The sequence below is a fragment of the Athene noctua genome, chromosome 1 (assembly GCF_965140245.1).
Source record: "Athene noctua chromosome 1, bAthNoc1.hap1.1, whole genome shotgun sequence".
NCBI lineage: Eukaryota > Metazoa > Chordata > Aves > Strigiformes > Strigidae > Athene > Athene noctua.
This window is the reverse complement of record NC_134037.1, coordinates 34,498,450-34,521,969: the sequence shown is the minus strand read 5'-3', so window position 1 is coordinate 34,521,969 and position 23,520 is coordinate 34,498,450. Positions and strand designations below refer to the sequence as shown.

At 37.2% G+C, this 23,520-nt stretch overlaps 1 protein-coding gene across 4 annotated transcripts in view; it reads right to left on the bottom strand.

The window, feature by feature from the left end:
* The window catches only part of SMAP1 (small ArfGAP 1), a 101,004-nt gene that overhangs the window by 53,612 nt on the left and 23,872 nt on the right, over nt 1-23,520 (bottom strand). For 2 of the 4 annotated variants that reach the window (XM_074895845.1, XM_074895846.1), the window contains exons 2-5: nt 20,135-20,268; nt 19,343-19,428; nt 15,887-15,962; nt 2,143-2,220 (exon numbers count right to left, since the gene is read on the bottom strand). In XM_074895845.1, coding sequence (XP_074751946.1) covers nt 2,143-2,220; nt 15,887-15,962; nt 19,343-19,428; nt 20,135-20,268 — 374 coding nt within the window. The remainder of the gene's footprint in view (nt 1-2,142; nt 2,221-15,886; nt 15,963-19,342; nt 19,429-20,134; nt 20,269-23,520) is intronic. The other 2 variants (XM_074895847.1, XM_074895848.1) reach the window with 1 other exon arrangement.

Genomic DNA, 23,520 nt, shown 5'->3' with positions numbered 1-23,520 from the left:
TTAGCAAACATTAGGAACACAGAAATGAGCACAGCAGTCCAAACCAGAGGTCCAGACTACGCTGTATCTCACCTGTGGCAGTGCCAGTTGTTTAAGAAAAAGTCTGTATGTCTGAGACAAGTATAGAGTTGTTTTTTATTTTGAGGGCATCATAATAACCTAAGACTTGCAGGCTTACTGACCTAAGATTACAAATGCGTAGCCATGCCTTTCAAACAAAGCTTAGCCTTTTTCATTACTGCGTCACCGAACCGAGTACCAACCTATATTCTAAAGATTCTCAAAATTCTGTGACCATAATCATATACTGCAAATATAATGTCAGAGCAATAACTTTTCCAAAAGCTTTTCGTTCCCTGTCCCCACTCCAACCTCCCCAAGTTGAAAAATTCAAATAAACCCATTTCTTCTCCCGTGGAAGCTTTTCTACATCTTAGACAACTATGATTTGTTTCCTCTCCTCCTGGGAAAGGATGTTGGAAGTACCTTAAGTTTACTTGAAGTTTAAGTGAAAGTAGAGTTAAAGTTTTTGCATATGATCATCTTCAAGATGTCCCGATTTCCAGTTTAACGTCAATATTTTTTAAAAATATGATTTGCTAGAGAAACATTGCTTCTAGAGGAAAAAAGTATCTGTAAACCTTTATTCTTTAGGACTTCAAAAACAATGAGGGCTTGCAGTAAGTTTTGTATGGCAAACACTCGATACAGGTGACCAAATATGAATAAATGCCTCTCACTGTCCTTAACAAATCCCTGACAGCTTCATAGTGAAAATATGAAGACTTAAACTCTGCGTCAGTGTTTCTGCCTCTACACCTCACAAAGCCTACAAGAAGGCTCTAAACTCCCAGTGACTTTATTTTTATTCAGTTCATTTTCACTATGGACTTGAAAACCTGTAACTCCTTCATCTTCACACTTCACAATTTCAATATGCAAGCTTTCTGCTTCAGCTCCATTAGATAAAAGTGAATTCAGACTAAATAAAAACATTTCTCAGATGCTGTATTCATGCCAGAACTTCAACTCAAGTGTTTCATTACTTGCAAAAGCAGTCAAAAAGCACTATGAAGATAATACAATGAAACTGGCTTTATACTGGTCTTAAATTCTAAGAAAAAAATATTCATTTTTTCCCCAAAGATTAACTTCTAAAAACACGGCATACTAGTTACACAGAGGAGCTTTCAAATTTGAATGCATCAAGAGGTGGGTGAGAAAGGAAAGGTGAGTTCATTCTAAGTGGCTGATGCTATTCCTGGTACAAATTTAAAAACATGTCAAATTCACCAAGGCTTGTGGTCTAGCCCATGATGCTGTCATTTAAATTTTAATTAATTTTTAAATATAGCTGAACTAAAATAATTTATAACATCTGTCCATATTTTCTGTATTTAGAAGAAAAAAACCCCATGATTTATGTTTAGATCATAAGTTACTTCATATACTGCATACAGTCTCAATTTAGAGTGAAGTATCCAAGAGTCTAACACTGAGCATTCACATTCTAAAAAAGTGTATTTCATTACTGTTGCAAATTGTGACATTTACTGAAAATTCATACAAATGATGCCTCATCTACTACTTGTTTGTGTGCTGAGTTTTTCAAAGGCCCCTCTAAACAGTAAATTTAACATCACCACATGCACACATATCCCAGCTAGAAGGCACATAAAAACCAGTATGAGTTAAGAAAAGTGTCTCCAAATTAATTCTGTATTTATCTCTAAGGAGACTGAAATAAATGACTGGAACAGTACTGATAATTTAGATTCTGAAACAACCAAGTAATCTACAAAAAGATACCAAAAAATATTCCTGAGGACACAGGACAATGTCACTCATGCCCATTATCTGGGAATGAAATGGTGTTTCCACAGTTTTGTGACACTAAACCACAGCAGAAACAGAATTTTGACATAACACCAAGAGGTAAAAATCACGCATGTGCTTTGTCCTGCTGTTCTTTTCAGTTCTTTTCATTTATCTAGTCCAGCAAGCAAGGAAAGAAGCATTTTAAATGCCTGAAGTATTACGAGCAATTCGAATTCTCTACTTATCTCAGACAAATTACTCTATAGAAGCAAACATTTGCACAAAACAGTAACCTGACAAGAGTTACACCCGCAAACAAGATACCTCTGCTTTGCTCTTCTCAGCAGCAGCTTGCAGAGAAGGAGAGGATGCCAAAGGCTGAGCAGCATCAGAAGAGGATATCTGTACAAAACAGAGGAAAGAAATGAGAAAGAAAATAAGCAAGAACAGCTGCGAAGGGAGGGAGCAGAGTCAGCTAAGAGACATGACTTTCATTCTATTTTTCCAATAATTTTAGGGGTGGGGGAAATATACAAACAACATAGAAGAAACAAAAAAGAGAAGACAAAGGATTTGGTGTTTGGTTTTTTCTTTTTATCAGTATGATTTTTAAAGGAAATCTGTCAGATAGGAATGAGTGACTTACTAGAATAGAATGTAAGAAAATGAACCTGGATAAGATCATATCACAGGCCTAAGAAAAATAATTAGGTTTCATCCATTGTTCAATTTTATCCAGTGTGACTACTGAAATATTAATGTCCTGAAGCATGAAGGCACACTGTCCCAGAGGAGGGGGAGAGAAGAGAGCGTCTTTGTTCTTGTTCACTGTAATAGAATATTTTTATTAAGAGGAATGCAAAATAACTTTCAAAGTTATACGTTAATTAAAGTTTTAATTAACTCTTCTCTAAGAGCACTCCAAATGAGTAAACATCTTATGTTTAATATAAAGCCACATCCTAGCAGTAGGATGCCAAGACCTTCCAGACAGATGATACTTCTTTTCTAGGAATCAGTATGTAAAAATTGCTATTAGTACCACTAGACTTCCAGAATTATCCAAAAGATATAATTTATATATGCAACAGATGTGATTTGCTCAAGAAAATAGGATTTTTCTAAATGCATTTTCATACATCTTGCTATTGTATTTCTTTATGCATAGTTGATCACTTTAATGGAAACATTATCTTTCTATTCCCCTTACTACAAAAACTCAACTGAATTACATTTACCAAACATGTAGAAGACCTTCAGAGCTATAAAGCTGACACTTCTATCACCTCTACCATCTACAAGGAAAATTTAAAAACAAATGAAGCTATTACAGAGCAGGTCATTATGTTGGATCAAAATAACCAGTTCAGATGACATGTTTTTACTTAGTTTAAAAAAAAAAGCTTTCACTAAAAGGAAACTGAAAGATGAAAAAAACCCCTCTACCTCATCTCTAAATACCCCATATTTCTTGCAGAAAATCCTGCCATAGCTTATATAGCTGGAATATTCATAGAATATATATATTCAGTATTTTTAAAAGCTCAGGAATGATGCCTATCCTGGAAGGTGGTATAGAGCTTCAGGAAAGATACTTGTAAGGTTTAATTTTTAAACCAAATTTCACCTGCAGAAATATTAAACAGAATCCTCATTTTTAAATTTACTGTTTTAAAATCCTCAGATTATTAGAAGAGTTATGGATACATCTGCTGCAATGAAGCAGTTTTCAAATTGTAGCATTCTGTTGCTATAGGAACACCGGGATCCTGTTTATTCCAATTACACCACATTGTAACCAAATAAAGATGTCACATTATTAGGTAACTACATATATTAAACTATGAGCTCTAAAGCTATGTTCCTTACTAAGATTTCAGTTAAATGTAAATGTGTGAAATTGTGATAATGGAACATCTTAGGCATACTTTCAAATTTCTAAAGTGGGATTTTGGGTTGGTGGGGTTTTTTTCCCCATTCTTTTGTATGCTTCAGATTTTAAGAGGATTTAAGCTTGGTAGCTCTCAGGTAAACAGAAGGTAACAGCTACTCACAACAAAGAACCAGGTAAGCAGAATTTCATTTAGGTGTTGGGGGGAAATCAGCACTACAGGTGTTTGCATCACATTTCCATCCTCCCATAATAGTTATTCTCAATTAGCAGATCATCTTCATGTATTAAACGATTATCTAATCTAGGATAAAATAATACTATGAAGGTCTGAAAGTAATTATTAGAGTTTTGCCAATCAAGTAACAGAATCACAGAACCTATGGAGAAATGCCACACGAGCTGTAAGCAGGAGACAGAGTGAAAAGCAGTTGTCATCTAGCCTGAGATATAGAACAGGATGTACAAGTTGAGAAATGCCCAAGCATAATGTTTAAAGACAAAGAGCAGCACTATATTCACTTCAGGCTAAAAAACAGCACCTGAAAGCACGCTTCACACATGCAAATATTCAACTAAGCAAGAGTACAAAAGGCATATGACTAAAGCTAATCTTTAAGAGAAGACACATTACAACGTATAAAGAACTGACTGAGTTTATATAATGAAAGCGATAGCATGAGTTTGGGCTGCTGAACAGCTTTATCACCACCTCATCATGTTAAATTTATTATCTACCATGCTGCGCTGATAAGGAAATCTGAATGAAAAAATCCAATCAGGTCAAACTGAGTGGCTGGATAAAGCTAAACATAAAACAGGATTAAAAGGGAAGCTGGTGCAGTCCATTGTGGTGAGTGATTAACTGAGCATCGAGAGCCCATCAGGGTACCAGAGAAGCCTGGAAAAAACACCTGCCATTGGGACAAACTGATAGTTAAGGGACAGCTGACCAGTTAATCTGTGGCCCACACGGAGTGCAGAGGAGCCTGAGTGAGAGGCAGTGCTCTCCCGCTAGAATCGAGTCCTGGCAGTGCCAACTATTCTGCTCATTGTTTGTGCTCAGGTGTCATACTGTGTCATATCCGTATACCAGAACGAGCACCAAATAAAACCAAAAACTATAATGACACTGCAACATAAGGGTATTCTTCTATTATCTTGGGATTTTTTTCAGTTAGAAGACTGAATTTTCACTAATATCCAAGTCATTATTACGGATGCTAACACCCTCTTCAAGCGTGAAGAGAAACGAAACATCTTGGACATCAAGTGACTAGTTTTCAGCAGATTTCAAAACACTCATTTTTAACCTGAACTAACCCCTATTTTAGGAAACCAGTAAAGTTGCTTGATATTCTGGTATGTAAATAAAACCTCACAGGTTTTGTTATCCCTTGTACTGTCCCCCAACTCTTAGTCTGAAAGGTTGTGGTATGTTCATAGTTTCAAACTGCAGCACACTTTACAGATGTAATGTAGAGCAAAAACCTCAACAAATAATCCTTCTCAGTAGCGTAAGTCAACCCAACCTTTGATGCTATTCTGATGAGTTTGGTGCCAAAACCCAGGTTAGACCATTCAAATATAGTATTAGTACCTTCTACATCCTGTTTGCAGTGCAGACATACCATTAGTTATGGGGGATATTAGTTACCGAGCAGATGAAACACTGGTAAGGAACAGTAGTTGGCAACAAGTTATGTGCTGCTGGCTTGTACGTCCAGTAAATCTTTGTTTCTAAAAATACTGTAGTGATAAAGCAGCTCATAGAGCTGTTTCCATCTATAGTCAGGAGAGATTCATTAGCTTGACAACAAATGGCAAACAAGAAAGCATCTGCTCAGTGACCTACTTCTACATCCCTGGCCAGTAGTGGGACCATTAGACGAACTCCCAGATCAACCACTCACCCGTAACAGGTATACGCATCCAACTCTCCCAGAGTAAGTGCTGCACTCAGACCTTGTGAAACTGCCTTTAATTAGTTGAAAGTCACAAATGTACTTTAAATATTTATAGCAGAATCCTGATCACCACTCATGACTGCAAATATAAGTTTTAATAATAATTTTCAAACTGCTTTTTAGGAGACTGAGATCACTGAAAATGAGCACTATGTAATCCCACAAAGTAACATATGGGTTTTCTATTTCGTATTTATCAGCCTTCAGAAATAATGACTTGTTTCTATAAGCTCGATCAGAAGCATCAGTAAAGAAAGATCTACTCCATGCTTGAGTCCAAGTCTGAGTACCTAAAATACTGTTGTTTACAAGCAGACATCCCCTCTTCAGTGTAGCAAAACCAGAAAATCTGGTTTGCAAAAAAACACTATTCCACAGCAATAATTATCTTCTGTCATCACTTTTCTAATTTGTCAGTTTTAATCCAATTGTTATATTCCAGTGGAAACAAAAAGAAAAAAGCTATAGAATCAGATTCTAGAAAGACTGGCCAATACTGACACGTATTATGAAGGTTGAAGAGCAGACAGCATGAAAAGTAGAAAATAGCTTTGTTTAATTTAAATCCAATGGAAAAAGACATTGGGGCAAGTAGGTACTAAGAGTAAGATTTATCATCACAACCACTGAAAACAAGTGATCAAAGCCTCCCCCACTTCTGGGCACATGTAAAGCAATAAATTCACCTAAGTTTTCACATCAAAGTCCAAAAAGCAATATCCAGCCATCTTCCAGAATTCAAGTAAAGAAGAACACACTGATCTACTCTGATAATGTATGTTAGCACTATGCTCTGGAAAGCTGCCAGCTAAGATGTCCTTGATTATTGGCACTTTAAAGTACCAAAAGTGACGGCAACCCCTGCAACCAACCATACATGCTTCTGGAAAAACAATAAAGTTGATGTGCTTGTGTACATTAAGAATGTATTGCAAGCTGACAACTAGCATGTGAATATTTAATTTTCATTCTTAAGATTAGTTTAGTCTTTTGATTAAGTGAATTCAGAATTGCCTAAAAGATGGAATGAAGGCAAGGAGCTGTTTCTGAAGTTTGTACATTTATACTCCTACATCCACAAAACTTTGATCGTGTTTCACACTAAAAGACTTGTAGTTATTTCATTGTCAGCAATTCATGAATCTCTTTCCATCGTTTGTGTTTTGGGACTCCTTTTTAGAAAGTTGATAAAGTAAAAAAAAAATTTGCATAATGAAACTCAATACTGTCTTTAAAGCATCATGTACATTCAGTGCTAAGCAAGAAAATACATACACATGAAGTAGTACTGTAAGATTTAATTTTCACCTATGCTTTGTAAGACTCTGGTTCACATAAAACTTAAGATCGGAAAAGAAAGGATCTGCAGGTTTACAATATTAGTCCAGTTCCCTGTCTCTTATATGGCAATGTGTTACCTGTCCCCATCAAAAAAATTCTGTAGCATTTATTAAGTTATTACTTAGTAGTGGCACTATCCACATATACACTACATTAATAGTTAACATAAAAGCATTAATACAAACACTATCTGGCCCAATGGCTACTATTTCAAGTGAAAAAAGTAAGCTTAGAAGCAGCATTAAATGAAGCTATCACAGAATATAACATACAAAATTTCAGAATTATTTTACTTCAGTTTGCACTAACATATTTCTGATGGCAGAACATCAGAAATGTGTTCAGTCATACAAACACTATTGGTCATTAAGGTCAATGTACTAAATAAAGTTTTCACCAACTTTTATGTTCTGTTTTTCCAAAATCCTGCTCTTCATGTAATGCATGTTATTATTTAGCCTTTTATTAAAAAGGATTCAAGTTAAAGCTTAGAAATCTATATTAAGCTTCCATTTATATATGAAATTTAGTGTGTTATCGCTCAGAAGATTCAAGAGATAAAAAAAAAGAGTGCATTATCAAACCATGTCAATATATTCAGGAAATCAGTAGCTGAACCAAATACAGAGGTGCCCTCGAGTGGCCATTTTATATGCACGCAATATACAGTGAAATAACCTAAATGAAGAGGACTACTCTACACTCATTTGACAGGTTTTAAGTTCAACTACTACATATGTTTCTCTTATTTCTGCAGACTTCTGACTTTATTACTGGACATCTCCAACAAATGTTACAACACTAAAATTAGTCTTTTATTTTAAAGCAGTAGCAATTACAGACTGCTATTAGATGCATATAACACACAACCAATTGCTTGCCATTTTTTCAAGAGGCTTATTCTCGAAAAACTGAAAGGATCATAAGACTACTCATGTATTATTAATAACAATTACCTATAAATTTCTGCAGAAGCTAACATTTCTCCCCTATTCAGTGTGCTAATCACTGGATACCACATAAAATTCTTGAGTGTCCCGTGTTTAACAAAACACAAAATATTCCAGCAATATTCTGAACACACCATTTCCCCATCCCTTCAGAGCACCCATATCTCATCACAGGAATACAATGAAGCCTGTGCATATGCTAGAGCTATAGGTGTTCATAAAATTCACATTGAGCAGATATGCAATAATTCGATGTTCTGGAAAATACAAACGTATTTAACAGTATTAGACTTGAGTGAAAAATACTTTTTCTAGCTCTAACCAAAAGCATCCATACCTATTGTTGTCCACAACCTTTTTAGATTATTTAGCTTCTCCTTCAGATAACCACCTCTTGAGATATTATGGAGAGTCACCATAGGTTAATTAAAGGCTGACACAGGATATACAAAACAGATGCTTTTAATCTCTTACTGGAGTGCCCTCCATTTCGCCTGTCCAACCTAACCAACATTTTCTATATTTGCTCCAGAGAAAACTCTTTAGTGAGAGCTTCCCAACACTTCAGAACAATACCTTTTTTTCTCCTAGGTGGCTTGCCTTGCTGCAATCATTTACATTTTCGTGATTCACGTTAAAATGGCAATGGAGTCACCATATATTTCAGCTTTGGCAGAAGTTTTGTTTACTTGGACATAGTAATTTGTAGCTAGGTGGTCCAGCTGTGTGAACTACTACTCTTCAAATGAAAGTACTTACAGAAGTTGGAGAAACAAGACCCTGCATGTGGGAGCTGATGGAAATGCAGCAAGCGTACCGAAAATCCACACCCTGACATCTCTAATTCATTCATTAAGCCATTGCTGTGCAAAGCCCAGCTCAAGAGCAGTCACTAGTGGTATACCCAGGTCAACACTGGGGCCAACACTATTAAATTTCTTCATTAATGACCCATGCAATGGGTCAGAGCACATCACTGGCAAGTTTTCAGATGATAAAATATGAGGAGTAGCAGTTGGTACACTAGATAGGTGTGCTGCCATTCAGAGCACTGTTGACAGGATGGGCCACCAGGAACCACATGAAGTTCAAAGGAAAGTGCCAAGCACCTGAGGAGGAATAAGCCCATGCTTATAACCATTACAGGCTGGGTGTCAACTGGCAGGAAGGCACATTTGCAGAAGAGGAGCTGGAGGTCCTGGTGGACAAGTTGGATATGAGCTAACAACATGGCTAGTTCTGAGCTCACAAGTACAAGAGAGACAAACATAGGTAGACTGGATTAAGTCCAGCAGAGGAACACTAAGACAATTAAAGGACTGGAGCACCTTTAAGACAAGGACAGGCTTAGTGAGTTGAGACTGTTTAGCCTGGAAGAGAAAAAGCCAAAGGAGGCAGAGAGGGGAGAAGTCTTACTAATGTATATAAGTACATGGTGGCAGGGATCAAAGACCAAGAGAGACTGTTGCCTGTGGTATTCAGAAACAGGGACAAGAGGCACTGAACGTAAACTGAGACACAGTTTACTATGGGGTGGTTGAATACTGGAACAGGTCACCCAGAAAGGCTATGCAGTCTTCAGCCTGGAGATATTCAAAACCCAACTGGACACAGCTCTAAGCAACCCATTGCAGCTGACCCCACTTTGAGCAGGGAGAATTGGATGATCTCCAAGGGTCCCTTCCAGCCTGAGCTATTCTGTGATTCTGTAATTCAACTCACTCTAACAGCATGATCTGGCTAAATAATGTATGCCACTTTCACTATCCCTGCCCTCAAGTCACCATTTTTGTACAGTATTTCGGTGCTTCCTATTGATGCCTATCTTCATTAGCATATTTCAAAACTACTTGATTCACAAATTCTTCACAGACCACTAAAAAACCTGCTATGGTTCTTGCAATACCGGGAGAGGTAACGGTAAACCTCTCTCTAAGCCAATAACTGAATGCTTCTGAACTTACTGTTCACGTATGCTATCATACCCCAATTTATTCATCTTATGGTGGCTACGTGACATATTTTAGTGTGGTAAATGTTTTATGGATTTAATCTCCTTTAAGATAACTTTCTGGAAAATGTGCCATCACAATGTCTAAATTCACATCACATTTTATCCAGTTGCCTAAGTTCATACTTCTTAAATTATACACATCTTAGGAAAGAATGGAAAACAACAACCCATTATTCTTTTCCTTCAGTGAACTTAAGAGTTATATGAAACTTCTGCTCCATACATAATTCACGCCCTTTCTTAAATATAGAAACTTCGTTTACTATTCTCTAAACATTGTCAGGATGTGATAATTAATGTAGTGGAATAGATTGTTCCAGTTCATAATTTTTGAGACTGAAAGTATCGGGTATCCACTTAGTTGATTCAACATCCACCCTGAATAAGGCAACTTCCATACGCATTCTGGGAAGTTGTGCTCTTTCTTGTCCTACATACTTATTTTTATTAAAAGCTGCAGAGATTGTTTGTGATAATACCTACAGAGCTAATCTTTATCCACACTCAACAGTGACCTCACTGCTTTTCCTCATTACTTGTATGGCATAAGGGTCACTGTGTTAGATATAAAAATAAACAATAGTTTAAAAAAGACTGTATTTTTACAGTTTTTATTTGACATCAAAGAGGAGGTGCTAAGCTTTTTAAAAATTGCAAAATATGATTGCTTCAAACTTGGTTTCCTGAACCTCTGTGCAATTTTAGTAAACTTTTCACTTAGCAGCATGTAGATACAGTCAAATTAAATGATTTGGAAGGGGTACCAGAAACCCGTTCATTAGTGCAGTCCTGTGCCTCAAAGAATCACTCCAGCAGCTGTTACTCAACAGCTCATTTTAGACAGATTTTATTCTTTCTGGAACCTCAATTCTGAAAGTCACACATTTCCTCTTGGATTATTGGTAAACTGTGTAATCATCTACTTCAAAGCTTACTTCCTCTAACCAGTAATTTTGGGAGATTATTATTAACTCCCAAAAACCTAAAACAAGCAACATTTGCTATTTCTCTTGGCCACTGCATCATGAGCCTCATTAACCATCGCTCCACCTTAGCAGTTGCATAGCTTTGATTACAAGTATTTGGGACTCAATACAGAGATCATGAGTCAAGACGAATACACTGTTCAGACATTACTTTCATAAAAACAAACATCTCAAAGGGTGTCTCCAACAAGGCTCATATTTGCTCCACTTATATTTACTGCAACAATTCTGGAAAAGTCCTTCAAGTCATTTAGTTCATACAAGTGCACACAAGTTCAGTTTCTTGGGGAAAGGTATCTGTCTAACTGCAGGCTGTTCTCTTCTAAGCGTGCTCCAGGAGACAGTGAACTAAAGGAGCATAAAGAGTTTAATAAGAACGCAAAGCAAACAAAAGTTTTAATAAGCAACTGTCTTCAGGACTAAGATTGTTAGAAGAGAAACTGCTCTGCACGCTTTACCCTTCAGTTCTAGGCTTGTTGTGTACAAAAAACCAATATGACAAATATAAAAGGATTTGCTTATGCTTGAAAGTGATAATCAGGTGCAAGTCTGAAGTAGAATGATATTCCTGAACAGTTTCATGTCAGCACCCACCTGAAGGAGAGTTTTAAGATATAAAATAACCTCATGCCACTTGACCTATGGTAACGTGTCTGTAGTTAACCACAGAATCAATGCAAGCTTTCGATTGCATTGTACAAGCTTTCAGGGATAAATCAAGTCAAAGAGCATAGCATAATGCACAGTTAACTGCTCTGTATCTTAGATGCACCACATCTATAAAGATGCCCTAATCATTGCACTACTATGTATAGTGTGTTTTATTGGGTTTTATTGCATCATTCAGAGCTTACGTATGCCTAAAAATTGAGGAGGTTTTGCAGAAAATTAATTACGATGGTATTGTTCTGAGGATATTTAAAATAAGTTGACTTGCTAACAGCTACTGCTGCTCCTCAGTCGATTATTCAAAGAGCAAAAAATGTTCCTGATGTTAACAATACCAAATCACGTGTCATTCACACAAAAACTCACAATATATATCCACCCAAGTAACTCCTGTCAGTTTCAAGTGGTTTTACTTGTATGGTTTCTCTTTTTAAATTTAGGCATACATAAAAAGCATTAAAAAACATAAACTTCTGAATGTTTCAAAATTACATCATACAGCAAAACAGGACAGCATCTGGTCAGATCAAGAGATGTGGGTTTCTTAAACAGTCAGTCTTTAGAAGTCTTGACAAACGGAGTCCTCACCACAGTATGACTATGAACTACTTTCTGAGAAAGGAAGTTTAATCTTTCATACCGGTGTGACTCTTGTTAATGTTGGGAGAGAATTATGATAGGGGCTGGCTTGAGAAATACTACTTCTAACTCTGTCATGGGCTACGCTGCTTAAATGGAATATACTTTGAGAATAAGGATACATTTTCCTAAATATCATAAATACCATACAGTTGTCTTCACAGTTTTAGTCATAATATCACAACCTTACACTGTATCTAATATTTACAGTTCATTTCAACTGTAAGAGTTTTTCAAAGAGCTGACATTCATTTGAAGATACTTCCCTGAGGTACAAAAAAATCAGTTTGCCTCCCTGGGTAGGTGTCGTGGTTCAGGCTCAGAGTGCAACTGAGCACCACGCAGCCGCTCACTCCTCACTTTCCCCCCAGCCCTGGGAGGGACAAAGTAAAGCAAAAGGCTCAGGAATCAAGATAAGGACACGGAGGGATGACTCATCCATTGCTGTCATGGGCAAAAGACAGACTTGTTAGGGGAAGAGAACATAAATTTAATGCAGACACTAACAACAACACCACTTAACAGACAGAGTAGAAGTGTTACCACATCTTAAAAACACTTTCCCCCATTCCTCCCTCCTTCCTGGGCTCAGCTTTGCTCCTGATATCTCTACCTCCTCACCTCCAGCAGCACACAGGGCAGGGAATAGGGGGTGCAGTCAGCCCTGCCGCTTCTTCCACCACAGGGTGAGAGAACGACTTCTGGCATTCTTCCCCTGCTCCAGCACAGTGCCCCTCTCACAGGGGACAGTCGTCCACAAACCAGCTCTGACACAAGTCACTCCCATAGGCCACAGCGTTTCCCTAGCTGCTCCAGCATGGGACACCCCTGTGTGTTGCAGTCCTCCCAGTGCCAAACTACAACAGTGAGACTTCTTCTTCCCACAGGGGCCTTCTTCAGGCACAGTCACCTGTCCCGGCATGAGCCCCCCACGGGCCACAAAATAGTATCTGTTCCACCACAGACCTCCATGGGTGGCAGGGGGAGGCCCTGCTCTCTCACCACAGCATACAGGGAAGTCTCTGCTCTGGCACACCTCTCCCCCTTCTCCTTCTCTTTCCACTGACCTCAGTGTTCACATAGATGTTCTCCTCAAAACTTCTCCTCACAACTCTACAACTCCTCCCAGGTTCCCCTTCTTAAATATGTTATCGCAGAGGCGCAGCTAATTGCTACAGAAAGCTTTTACTACAAGCAATTGATAACAGTGGATGAAATCTGGGAAAGCCCCTTAAATTTTTAAATCCCACCTCAGCGAAATTACCTGGTTAAGGAAAGCAGCCCTTAGGGCACAGCAAGCCTGTTTCTGCACTTCTGTATTACCTGTTCATACCCAGAAGGAGTTCATTTTACCAAATGAAAACATACATACACATCTCCAACTTAAATTGTTTCTAACCCAAGCAGAAGGCACTGCTATTTCAGAGGTGGTAAAAAAAAGTAAGTGTGCTAAAAAGCTCACCTCACCCCAACAATGCTCACTTTGATTAAAAATAGGACACAGGGTGCTCTCTGCAAAAGTGGGGTAAAGAAATTTTCCAGAAGAAAAGAGCTTGCCACAACACAGCACAGACACCCCACCTGAACAGTTCACAAGACTATTGCTCATGAAAGTACCATGCTAGCAAGTGCTTTGATGGTACCAAAACACTTGGCAGAGGGCTGAAGGCTACAAGCAGGAATCTCCCCCTCCTCCACAGCTGCTCCTCAGTTCCCAGGGAATCTTAGCCACCAACCAGCATAGTGGGAAGTGGGAAGGTGTCTCAGACGTCATCAGGACTGCAAAAGCAAAGCTTTAGAAACCATCACTACCCCCTGCACGGGGGTACAAATGCATGTCCCCGCAGAACTCCCTTCCTCACCCCATTCTTCTCAAACTTCCCACAGACCTCCATGTGCTGGAAGTAACTTCCCCTCTTCCCTGCCAACAGCATCCAGGAGCAGAAAAGCAGCATAGCAGACACAGAATGGAGGCTCAGCTTCACCTTTTCTTCCTCTTCCTTGTCAGTCCCAGGCCCACTTGAAAGATGATCCCTGAATACCAGTCACAGCGCTAGAGGTGCATGGGAGATGGGCTGGGGTCCGAGCCAAGGAGGGTAACCCAATGCAAGCAGCATACTAGGACTATAGGTGCTACATTAGTTCAGCTAATTTACTATTGTGTGCTTTTAGGATTTTGCCCTAACTGTGATTTCAGATTGCCTACTTCAAACCTGATGTTTGGTGGCCTTGAAGAAATGCAGGTGAATGTGAATCTGCATGAGTCACCTATTGCTAAAATACTCCATAATCAGATTTTGTTCCTATCTCAGAGAGATTAAGTCATTTACATTAGTCAATGAAAGAAAAGCCCAGGTAGCAAGAAATAAAATGGTGTTCCCTACTCAGCAGTCTGGATTCTATCCTTGTTGCTATGACAGGTAAGTGATTCATATTAGTCTGCAACACAATAAAGCAAAATCTGATTACGCCTTCAAACATTCTAAGGCAGCAGTGGACTACTATATTAGACACCTAGGTTGTCTGTTCAGAAGGATCTTGGGAGTCTTTTGAACTTTTTTTAAGACGCAAAATTTTAAACAATTCTTCCTCTTTTCTACTTTGGAATAGAAGTAAAGAAGGGTAACTGACAATGTAATTCAAACCACAGTTGTATTCTGCCTCTTAAGTGAAGCAATTTTCCCCCTACTTCAACAATGCTTAATGAAATACACTTCTCTAGTTTCCAGGTTTGTTTTTTTGGTTTTTTGGTTTTTTTTCCTTCTGAAATGAAACTATCACTCAAAGACCCCTTTTCTCAGATGGAAAAGGCAGCATGAATTCCTACTCTTTAAATCCACCCTTGCACCTGTTTCCCTGTTAAAGTTCACTGTCTAGTAAGATGGAGTAGTAAATTACATATTAGGCCATACTTAAATAATGTAGGTACAGAGGACTCTGTGTTCAAGCATAAATGCACCTATATAAATAAACTAGATTGTATGTCCCAGAAATAGCTGTATCCAAAAAAAACAGACAAGTCTATGAACTCCAGTAAAGTCTGACACTCTCAAAACCGCTTGCCAGAAGAGCACTCACCAACTTACTGTACTGAACACACAGCTACATGATTAAACAGTTGGTTTGCCATACGGCTTGTGTTTGCTATTACAGTGCACCTCGCTGCAAGAACAGTCTGGCATTCAGCAGAGCAGTAAGACCCTCAGAAGAGGGGCCCAGAACCCTAGGATTTCTCATCAAGGTTTTACAGAGAATAAGGGAAGACAAAGTCACCAGAAACTGTAATCCTATCTTATCCCTGTAACACAGAAAAAGATACTCAGGAAGGACTCAAAGTACACTGTTGAACTACCCATCACTGAAAGAAAAAAGCACAATATAAAGAGTCATAAGAAAGCTATTCGTTGGATCATAATGCTTTGCTGTTACATATATAATATACAACGTATGATGAACTTAACCTAGAAAGAGCTTTCAGGAGATACAAAAGAAAGCATTTAGCTCTGTATCAAAAAGTTTTAAACTGTGAAAGACATTTTAATGTTTTCTACATTTCTCTTACACAGTTTTCAAAAAAGTGATAGAATTCTTGGTGAAACTTGTTTACTTACATTGAAGGCATTAACTGCATTTTTATCATAATACTTCTTCTTTTCGTACTTATCCCTGATGAAAAATTCCACAGCTCTGGAAGCAGCTACTTTAAGGAAAATACACATTCAGATAAACAGCAACATTAACCTAAAAAGCTGACAGGTTATTCTAATTAAAGAATTCCACCTGATTCTTTCTCCATCTCATTTTGTAGTTTTAGAACAACAGAACTACTACATACAGAATAATTGCAGTGTCCAAAAAGAGTTTCTCTTTACTACAGAGAATTAATCAGTTTAATATCTTAATGAAACAGCATGAGAAAGATGGAATAAAAGTAACTCAGTGTTCCACAGCTGGGACATTTTCACTTGGTATTTATAAGCGACAATGCTGCAGTACTGCAATACCTGAACAAAGGTAGTCATATACAGTAAATAATTACAGTTTACCATCAATACCTTAATTCTGTGCATCAAATTATACCATGAACAATCATGTTTAGTTTCAAATTGTATGCAAGTGTCACCTGAAGACATTACTTCATAAAAGTTGCAAAAACCAAAACATTCTTTTCTATCTCTTTCCAAATATATCTATGTTCTAAAGGGCATCCTGAGCACTTTGAAAGTACACCTACCTTGGTACTAATATTGTATTATTGATTACACATACCAAAGAACTGCCATTTTGCGAAAAAATCAATGTATATTATCAAATTACAAATTAATGGAACTTGTGTAATATGCAACTTCCACAATTTTTCAAATTTAGCTAAGATTAAACAGGATTCCCTCAGAAAGTTTATTTTCAGCTTGCAGTAGAAATTACTGTATTACATAATCTCAGTGCGGGGAAGAGACAGAGAGAGGGAATTTAATTTTTTTCCATGGTTTTGGGCTGTAACTGGATAACTGTATTAAAACTAATCTATAAGTAAACAGAAAAGATTTGAAACTTGATTGTTATAAAACACCTAAGAACAACCTATCCTTTCTTCAAACAAAAAGTCCTAAGTTATTTGCCAAAATTAACATTTTCAGATGGCCAATTTATTTTGTCAAGTGCTCTAAGGTTTGGTTGCTGAGATTTTGGTGTTAAGATATTTTAGTTGTTTTGCATAAATATTTCCCTATTTTCAGCAGTTTTCCAGAATGCACACTTAGTATTTCAGACAATCAGAAAGTTTTAATTTGAAAATTAGTAACACAGAATTGTAAGTATTTATATTCCATATGGTTTAATTTTTCAGGATGCTATTACACTGCGGTATTAAGCTGCATATTTTGAAAAATATCCACTTTATTCAAGTTACGCCACATCAACATCCATGAATTTTTGGACCACATCTAAGTTTCTTCAGATCAATAGCCAACTGTGCTTTTGTTAACAAAAGAATTTTAAGCAAACTCAACAGATGTCAAAACTGTTTTAAAAAGTAAGCAAAATTAAGAGACAAAGAAATGATTTGCTCTACTCTTGGAAAAAAACACTTTGAAACAAGAAGCTAAAGCTGCCATACAAAAAACCATCAAGATGATCCTCAAAGTTAACTTCCATGCCAGAGCATCCCTGCCAAGTAGAAGGGAAGAATAAAAAAATGCCCACAAAGGTCAGTCTTGTGATTAAGAAACAGAAACAATGGGGAACCTTTAGCAGGAGATTTTGGGCAGATCCCACATATACATTCCTCCTGTGTCTCCATTCTACTACCTAAAAACCAGAAATAAGTTAAAACACTAATACAGAACATATACAAAAGTGATCATTACATGCAAAGAATTTTCATAGTTCATCCAAAAGAATATTCAGAATATTGAGAATGTTCATAATCAGAATACTGATGAGATGCAATGCTGATTTTGTAGTGATATAAAGGGCCAAGAGGGAAAGCAAAAAATGACCGTAACACAACAGCTTGTCATGAATGCCAAATAGGTAAGTAGCTGCCAAAGTTATGGGGAAATTAAGAAATAAAACAGAAAATGTTGGTTTCCTCTCTCCTGGCACTGATTTTTAATAAAGAAAAGACATGCAATGAAATATAGTTAGTTGATTAAGTCTACCACTTAGAAACTGACAACTCTTCAAAAGGCTACGTAATTATTTCAAGGTATACAGTGTCAACAAAAGAACTATTTTTAAAGGCTAAAAATGAGACTTTTGGTCTGGTCTGACAAGGAAAGCTTAGAGTAAAGCATTATTGCTTCTCCTACAATAGCATCAGTGAATTCAAGTTAGCTGCAGTAAGAACAAAATAAACATCTTCAAGATCCACTTCTGAGTAAGTTTTAGTCAAACTCTTTCAGTCTTGTGTCTGAAATAAATTCCATAATGTTACAGTTGGAATACTACAGTGCTATCTGGTTCCAGTCACTTTTTTCTTATGCGTATGTATGTTTAATTTAAAAGCTACTGAAATATGAAAAAACGTATCTGTTTTGCTCAAGTGCATTTTATAATGAGGAATCTAACCCTTCCAAAAAAAGTCTTCTGCACATAGCATATCGAGCACACTATCTAATAAGCAGAAGAAACAAAATGACTTTTGGATATAGAAAGAGAAAATTCAGATCCAGCTACAACTAAGTCCATTTATCAGCCTCCATAGCCTGTATCATCATCAGGCTAAGAGAGTTGGGGAAAGATTCAGCTTACTTAACAGTATGTGTTTAGGATCTCATTATAGCTGAAGAGCTCCAGTAAGATCAGGTGAAGCAAATCCTACCTGTGGACTAACATCACTAAATCAGGAGCTAATACAAACCTAAATTAATGTCACTATACATTAGCCTAATGATTCAGTACATTTGAAAAAGGTATTTTTTGAGGAAAGCTATTTACTGGCAGTAGACAACTTTTTCTTCAATCCTCCCCTTCCAGGTACGTGGTGATAACCACACACCAACACAAGTGGTGGCTGTCAGGGAGGTTTGGTTTATTTAGATATTCCCATGATAGTCATCTGTGTTTGCACACTTCTCAGAATGTATACACTTCAACTCCAAAAAGTCACAGAATATTAAATCTAGAAGTTACAGAATATTTAATCCAGAGGAGGAAACCATACACCACTTGAGTAAGATCCAATGGCTTATTTTACCCTTCAGCTCATTGTTTCCTCTTCAAATGCTTCTGACTTCAGTTGTCAGTTACTCAAGATAAAGACAGAATATTCAAGAGCTCTCTAGTATCACTCTAACTTTCTACATACAGGGAATTTATGAAGTCACCTCTTTTGAAAGCAAAAATAATTGGGTCTTGCCAAATCTCATTACAAAGCAGATTTGCTATAACTGAAGTAATTTAAATCTATTCTGAACCATTCCCAAATTCCACTGTCATTTCTTATACAACAATATCAAAGAAATAAATAAGGTGAGTTGTCAAATGTAGCAGTTCCTTGAGACAGTCATAACATCTAAACTGCATTAAAAGTCATTTCAATGTGAAAGCTAAAACAAAAAGGATACTGATCTGTTTGAGGCCTTCGGAAGTTCTCTGGTAGATTAGCTTCATAGAGTAGTCTTGCTTTAGTATTTCCCATTTCCTGCATGCACTAAGGAAAAGTGGTAGGAAACAGTTAGTTCATGTCCATCAGTAATTTAAATCCTGAAACAGTCAGAATGGTATTGGTGTCTTAAATGACACTGCAAGTTTTTAATTTGGAGACCTCTCTGCTGCTGTATGTCTTGGGAGATGTTCCCATGGCACAGGAGGGCTGCTGCCAAGACTTGCTGGATAAAAGCTAACAACATATATGCTGTTTACAGTGTAAACTAACCCATCCAGTGAAATATAAGCTTTCATCTCTCAGGATGGCTCTTCAGACCGGGAGGAACAGAAGTAAGAAAATTTGTCTGGCAGCAGAGAAAGGCTTCAGACTGGAACATACCTGGAAGTCAAGTACGTGGTACACCAAAAAAATGCAGTCAAGAATCAGACAGATATATGAACGCTACCTTACTGTCCCCTACTGCAAAGGAAAACGCTTACAACATATTTTCTGTAGATACCACAAAGAAACAGCTTTCAGAGTCTCCACAGCAAGGTATAGTACATTTAAAATGATACAGAAAAGATAGTTAAACAAATTTCTGAAGTGAGTTTTCAGAACTTAAATTCATTAGAGTAGAAATATAACACATTAAGAACTACTCTGATTGTAAAAAAATCTAAGTTGGGGTTGCATGATAAACTCTAATCCTTTCAAAAGCACTCTTTGCATTTCCTCCAAATTTAAAACATATTTTAGAATATTTTACCTGTATTTGTTCTGGTGTCCACTGGTCCAAGTTGACAGACTTGACCCTTGATATATGGACCCCAAGATTTCGATGTATTCCAGCACATCTGATGCAAATAAAAACACCGGTGTTCCAAGAGGCCCATCTTGGACCTAAGGGGAATAGAGAAATAAATTCATTACTTTTGAAATTCCATATGATGTTAAGATTTTCTTTGGCATAATTCTATAGTGACAACAGAAATAAACAAGTCTGAATAAAGGTTCACAGCTCTTTCTCTAGGATATCTATTACTTCTAATAATCTCCATTTCTACTTCTAAGTGATGTCACATAACATTTGAGTTAGATTAAGCTAGGAAGTCATATGCTGTGTCCACTGCCCCACACACACAACAAAAAAAATCAACCAACCAACAAAAAAAAACATTTTAGAAAGTTGGCTTACTAGTAACAAGAAGATTTTGCTTACATTTTGAATAATCCTTACAGCTATGCATCAGATACAAGTATCAGCAGAAATTAGTAGAAGTTTCCCCCTTCTCTCCAATTAAAAGCTTCCTAAGACATGCATCTGTACTTAACTTGATATTATATGCAGGGCAATCTTATATTAATGCAACAAATCCTTTAATACCTCACATAGCAGAGACTTTACAACAGTAACATGCAATTCTTGATTATACAGAGATTTGCAAAACCAACTGATGAAAATATACATGACTAGAATGGTGGAAAACTGAATATATTCTGTACCCTTGATTCCTAAACTATACTATGAGTTGCCATTCACAGCCCAATGAATTTTCTCACAGAATTGCGTGGATTTATAAACCTTACCAATACTTCTCAGCTGTGTTGGCATGTTGAGACAGACCTAAAGTATGCTGGCCTGAACTCCCACAGTGACATTTGGGAAATTTGACATGAAGTTACTACACAGTCTCAAATTAAACACGTTTATATCAGTTTATTCCAGGTCAGTACACCACCACTGTTAAAGGTACTGCTTTAAAGTCCATCTAGTTCTGAGCTCTAAGTAACCATCAAAAGTAAGAAGGTGCATTGAAGAGGAAGAAAACATTCTGAGCAATTATTTTCTGTCTTTGTTCAACAGATGCACATCTAGACCATTCATGCGACTGCAGCCATTTGCATTTCAATATTAATATATTGTATGAACGCTTTCCTGGGGCCTAGAAAATCATTTTATGCCTTCTTCTCCTGATCTTTGGCTTAGGAGTGTGTTGGGTTTACCCTAGACAAACACCCACAGAGCTGCTCACTCTCCTCTTCTGCAGGACAGGGAGAAAGGAGAAGGAATGCAAGAAGACTTGTAGACTGAGATAACAACAGTTTTAATAAGTGAAGCAAAAACGGCACAAAGCAAAGGAAAAAAAAAGGAGAAAAAGAGGAAAAAAACAAAAAAATTTCTTCATTACTTCCCAGTGGCAGACAGGCGTCCAGCCACTTCCTAGAAAGCCAGGCCTCAGCACACACAGCACTTGCTTTGGAAGACACCACCATAACCAAGAATGTCCCGTCTTTCTCCTCCATTCCTTGAGCATTTATTGCTGAGCACATCATTACATAGTATGGAATTGTCAATTAAGACTCAGCAGCTCTCAGCTGTGTCTCCTCCCAATTTCTTGCCCACCCACCCCTAGTCTACTCATCTGTGAGGGACAGAACAGAAAAAAAGAAAAGCCCTGATAGTGCAACAATAGCAAAAATGAGGAAGCAGAAGAAATCCTTTCAGTTAGACTCCGTTCTTTTGAATTGCTATGCAAAAATCCCAAGACGTATTCACAGCTCCCCAGATTTGTTGCAAGAAGCCTTCCTCTTACTAGTGGAAATGCTGGCTATATTTCGGGTAGCCACCTTGCTTTTAATTTGTCTTGTTCAAGATCCCAAAAAGTCAGACCACCTGATGTCCACTGCTTCACCTTTAAGACCAAAATGATTAAGGTGACTGTCATTTTTTGAAATAAGTGCTACCATCATAACATTAGATATCAGGGGTCAAGAGATCTAACAGTTAATCTGTTAACACATCATTTCCAACATGCCACTTCTATGTTAAAACTACTACTGTCATGTAAGAATGAACAGTGAAGTTGTTTGCAATGTGTGGCTTAAATAGTTTAACAGCTAGCAACCTGTTGACCTGCATTTTTATTTTCCCCTATAAAACTCTACAGACAAAATGCTCACTCTGTCCTTACAGTCTGTAAATATCTATTGAGGAAGATCCCACTTACAATTTATACCACTTCAAGTTTTAGTGCTTCAGGATAGAGTTTTGCTGGCCATTTGTCTCAACATATTAATCAAGTTTCAGTTAAAGTAGTACACCAGAAGAAACTTAATCAAAAAACCTCCTTAGCCACTCCACTGTGGATAAAGTACTTCATTTTATGCAATTGCTTAATGGAGCCATGACGATTTAGAAACAAAAAGGTAAGGCAAGGTCTTGTGTGCCCAACAGCTTCTCCAGTTTTTCCCCTGAACTGTAACACAAGGATGTGCCTTCTAAACAGGAAGCCAGCTTTGGTCAGGTTACTATACGGAGAAGAGGTGTTCATCTGTAGTACCTATATGATGTCTGTATTTTTATCCTATAGGGTGTTTACACAGTCACTATAAACTTTTTACCACAGCAGAGTTTGTACAACTACACACCATATGAGATTCCTATTCTTGAGGTTCTTCCTCAGCTGTGATATCCCAGATAGGCAAGCTGGACATTAATGAGGCAAGACCAGAATGAGGACTTGATATGACTGAAGTCTCTCTTAATAAATTAAGAGAGATATCATTAACTTTGTAGTATAATATTTTAACTTGAAATTTATTAACAAAAAACCAGATCACAATACAGCTTGTGAATTAGCTGGTTTTCTCTTGGAAAATAAGTTTCATATTTCCCCAGAAGCTCAGATTTCATTAATTTGTACTTATTTCTGAAATAACTTAGGGAAATCAAGTATATTTAAGCAATAAAGTAACAAATTAAGCAGTGGAATCACAGACAAACCTGAGGCCAGACAAAAACATTCATGCGTAATCTCTGTATTTATTTCATTCATGACAATATGGAATATTAAACATTTCAAATGAAAAATGTTTTAATTAATTCAAATCAATTACAGCCACAGTTAAGCAAAGGAAGTTACAAAATAATGTTTTCTGCGTGGGCATCAAACCAGCTGTGCTTGACTTAACCAAAGAGTCAACTAAAGCTTAGTCTGTAAACCTTTCTGTGTGACAAATGTTTAACAGTAATTTGGATTGATTCAATAAACAATTTACAGTTATCTCAATTCTGTATTAAGTCAGGAGCCTTATTTCTTTACACAGGAAGGATTTTGCACTTAATAGAAACATTCACAGGTTTCTTCTGGT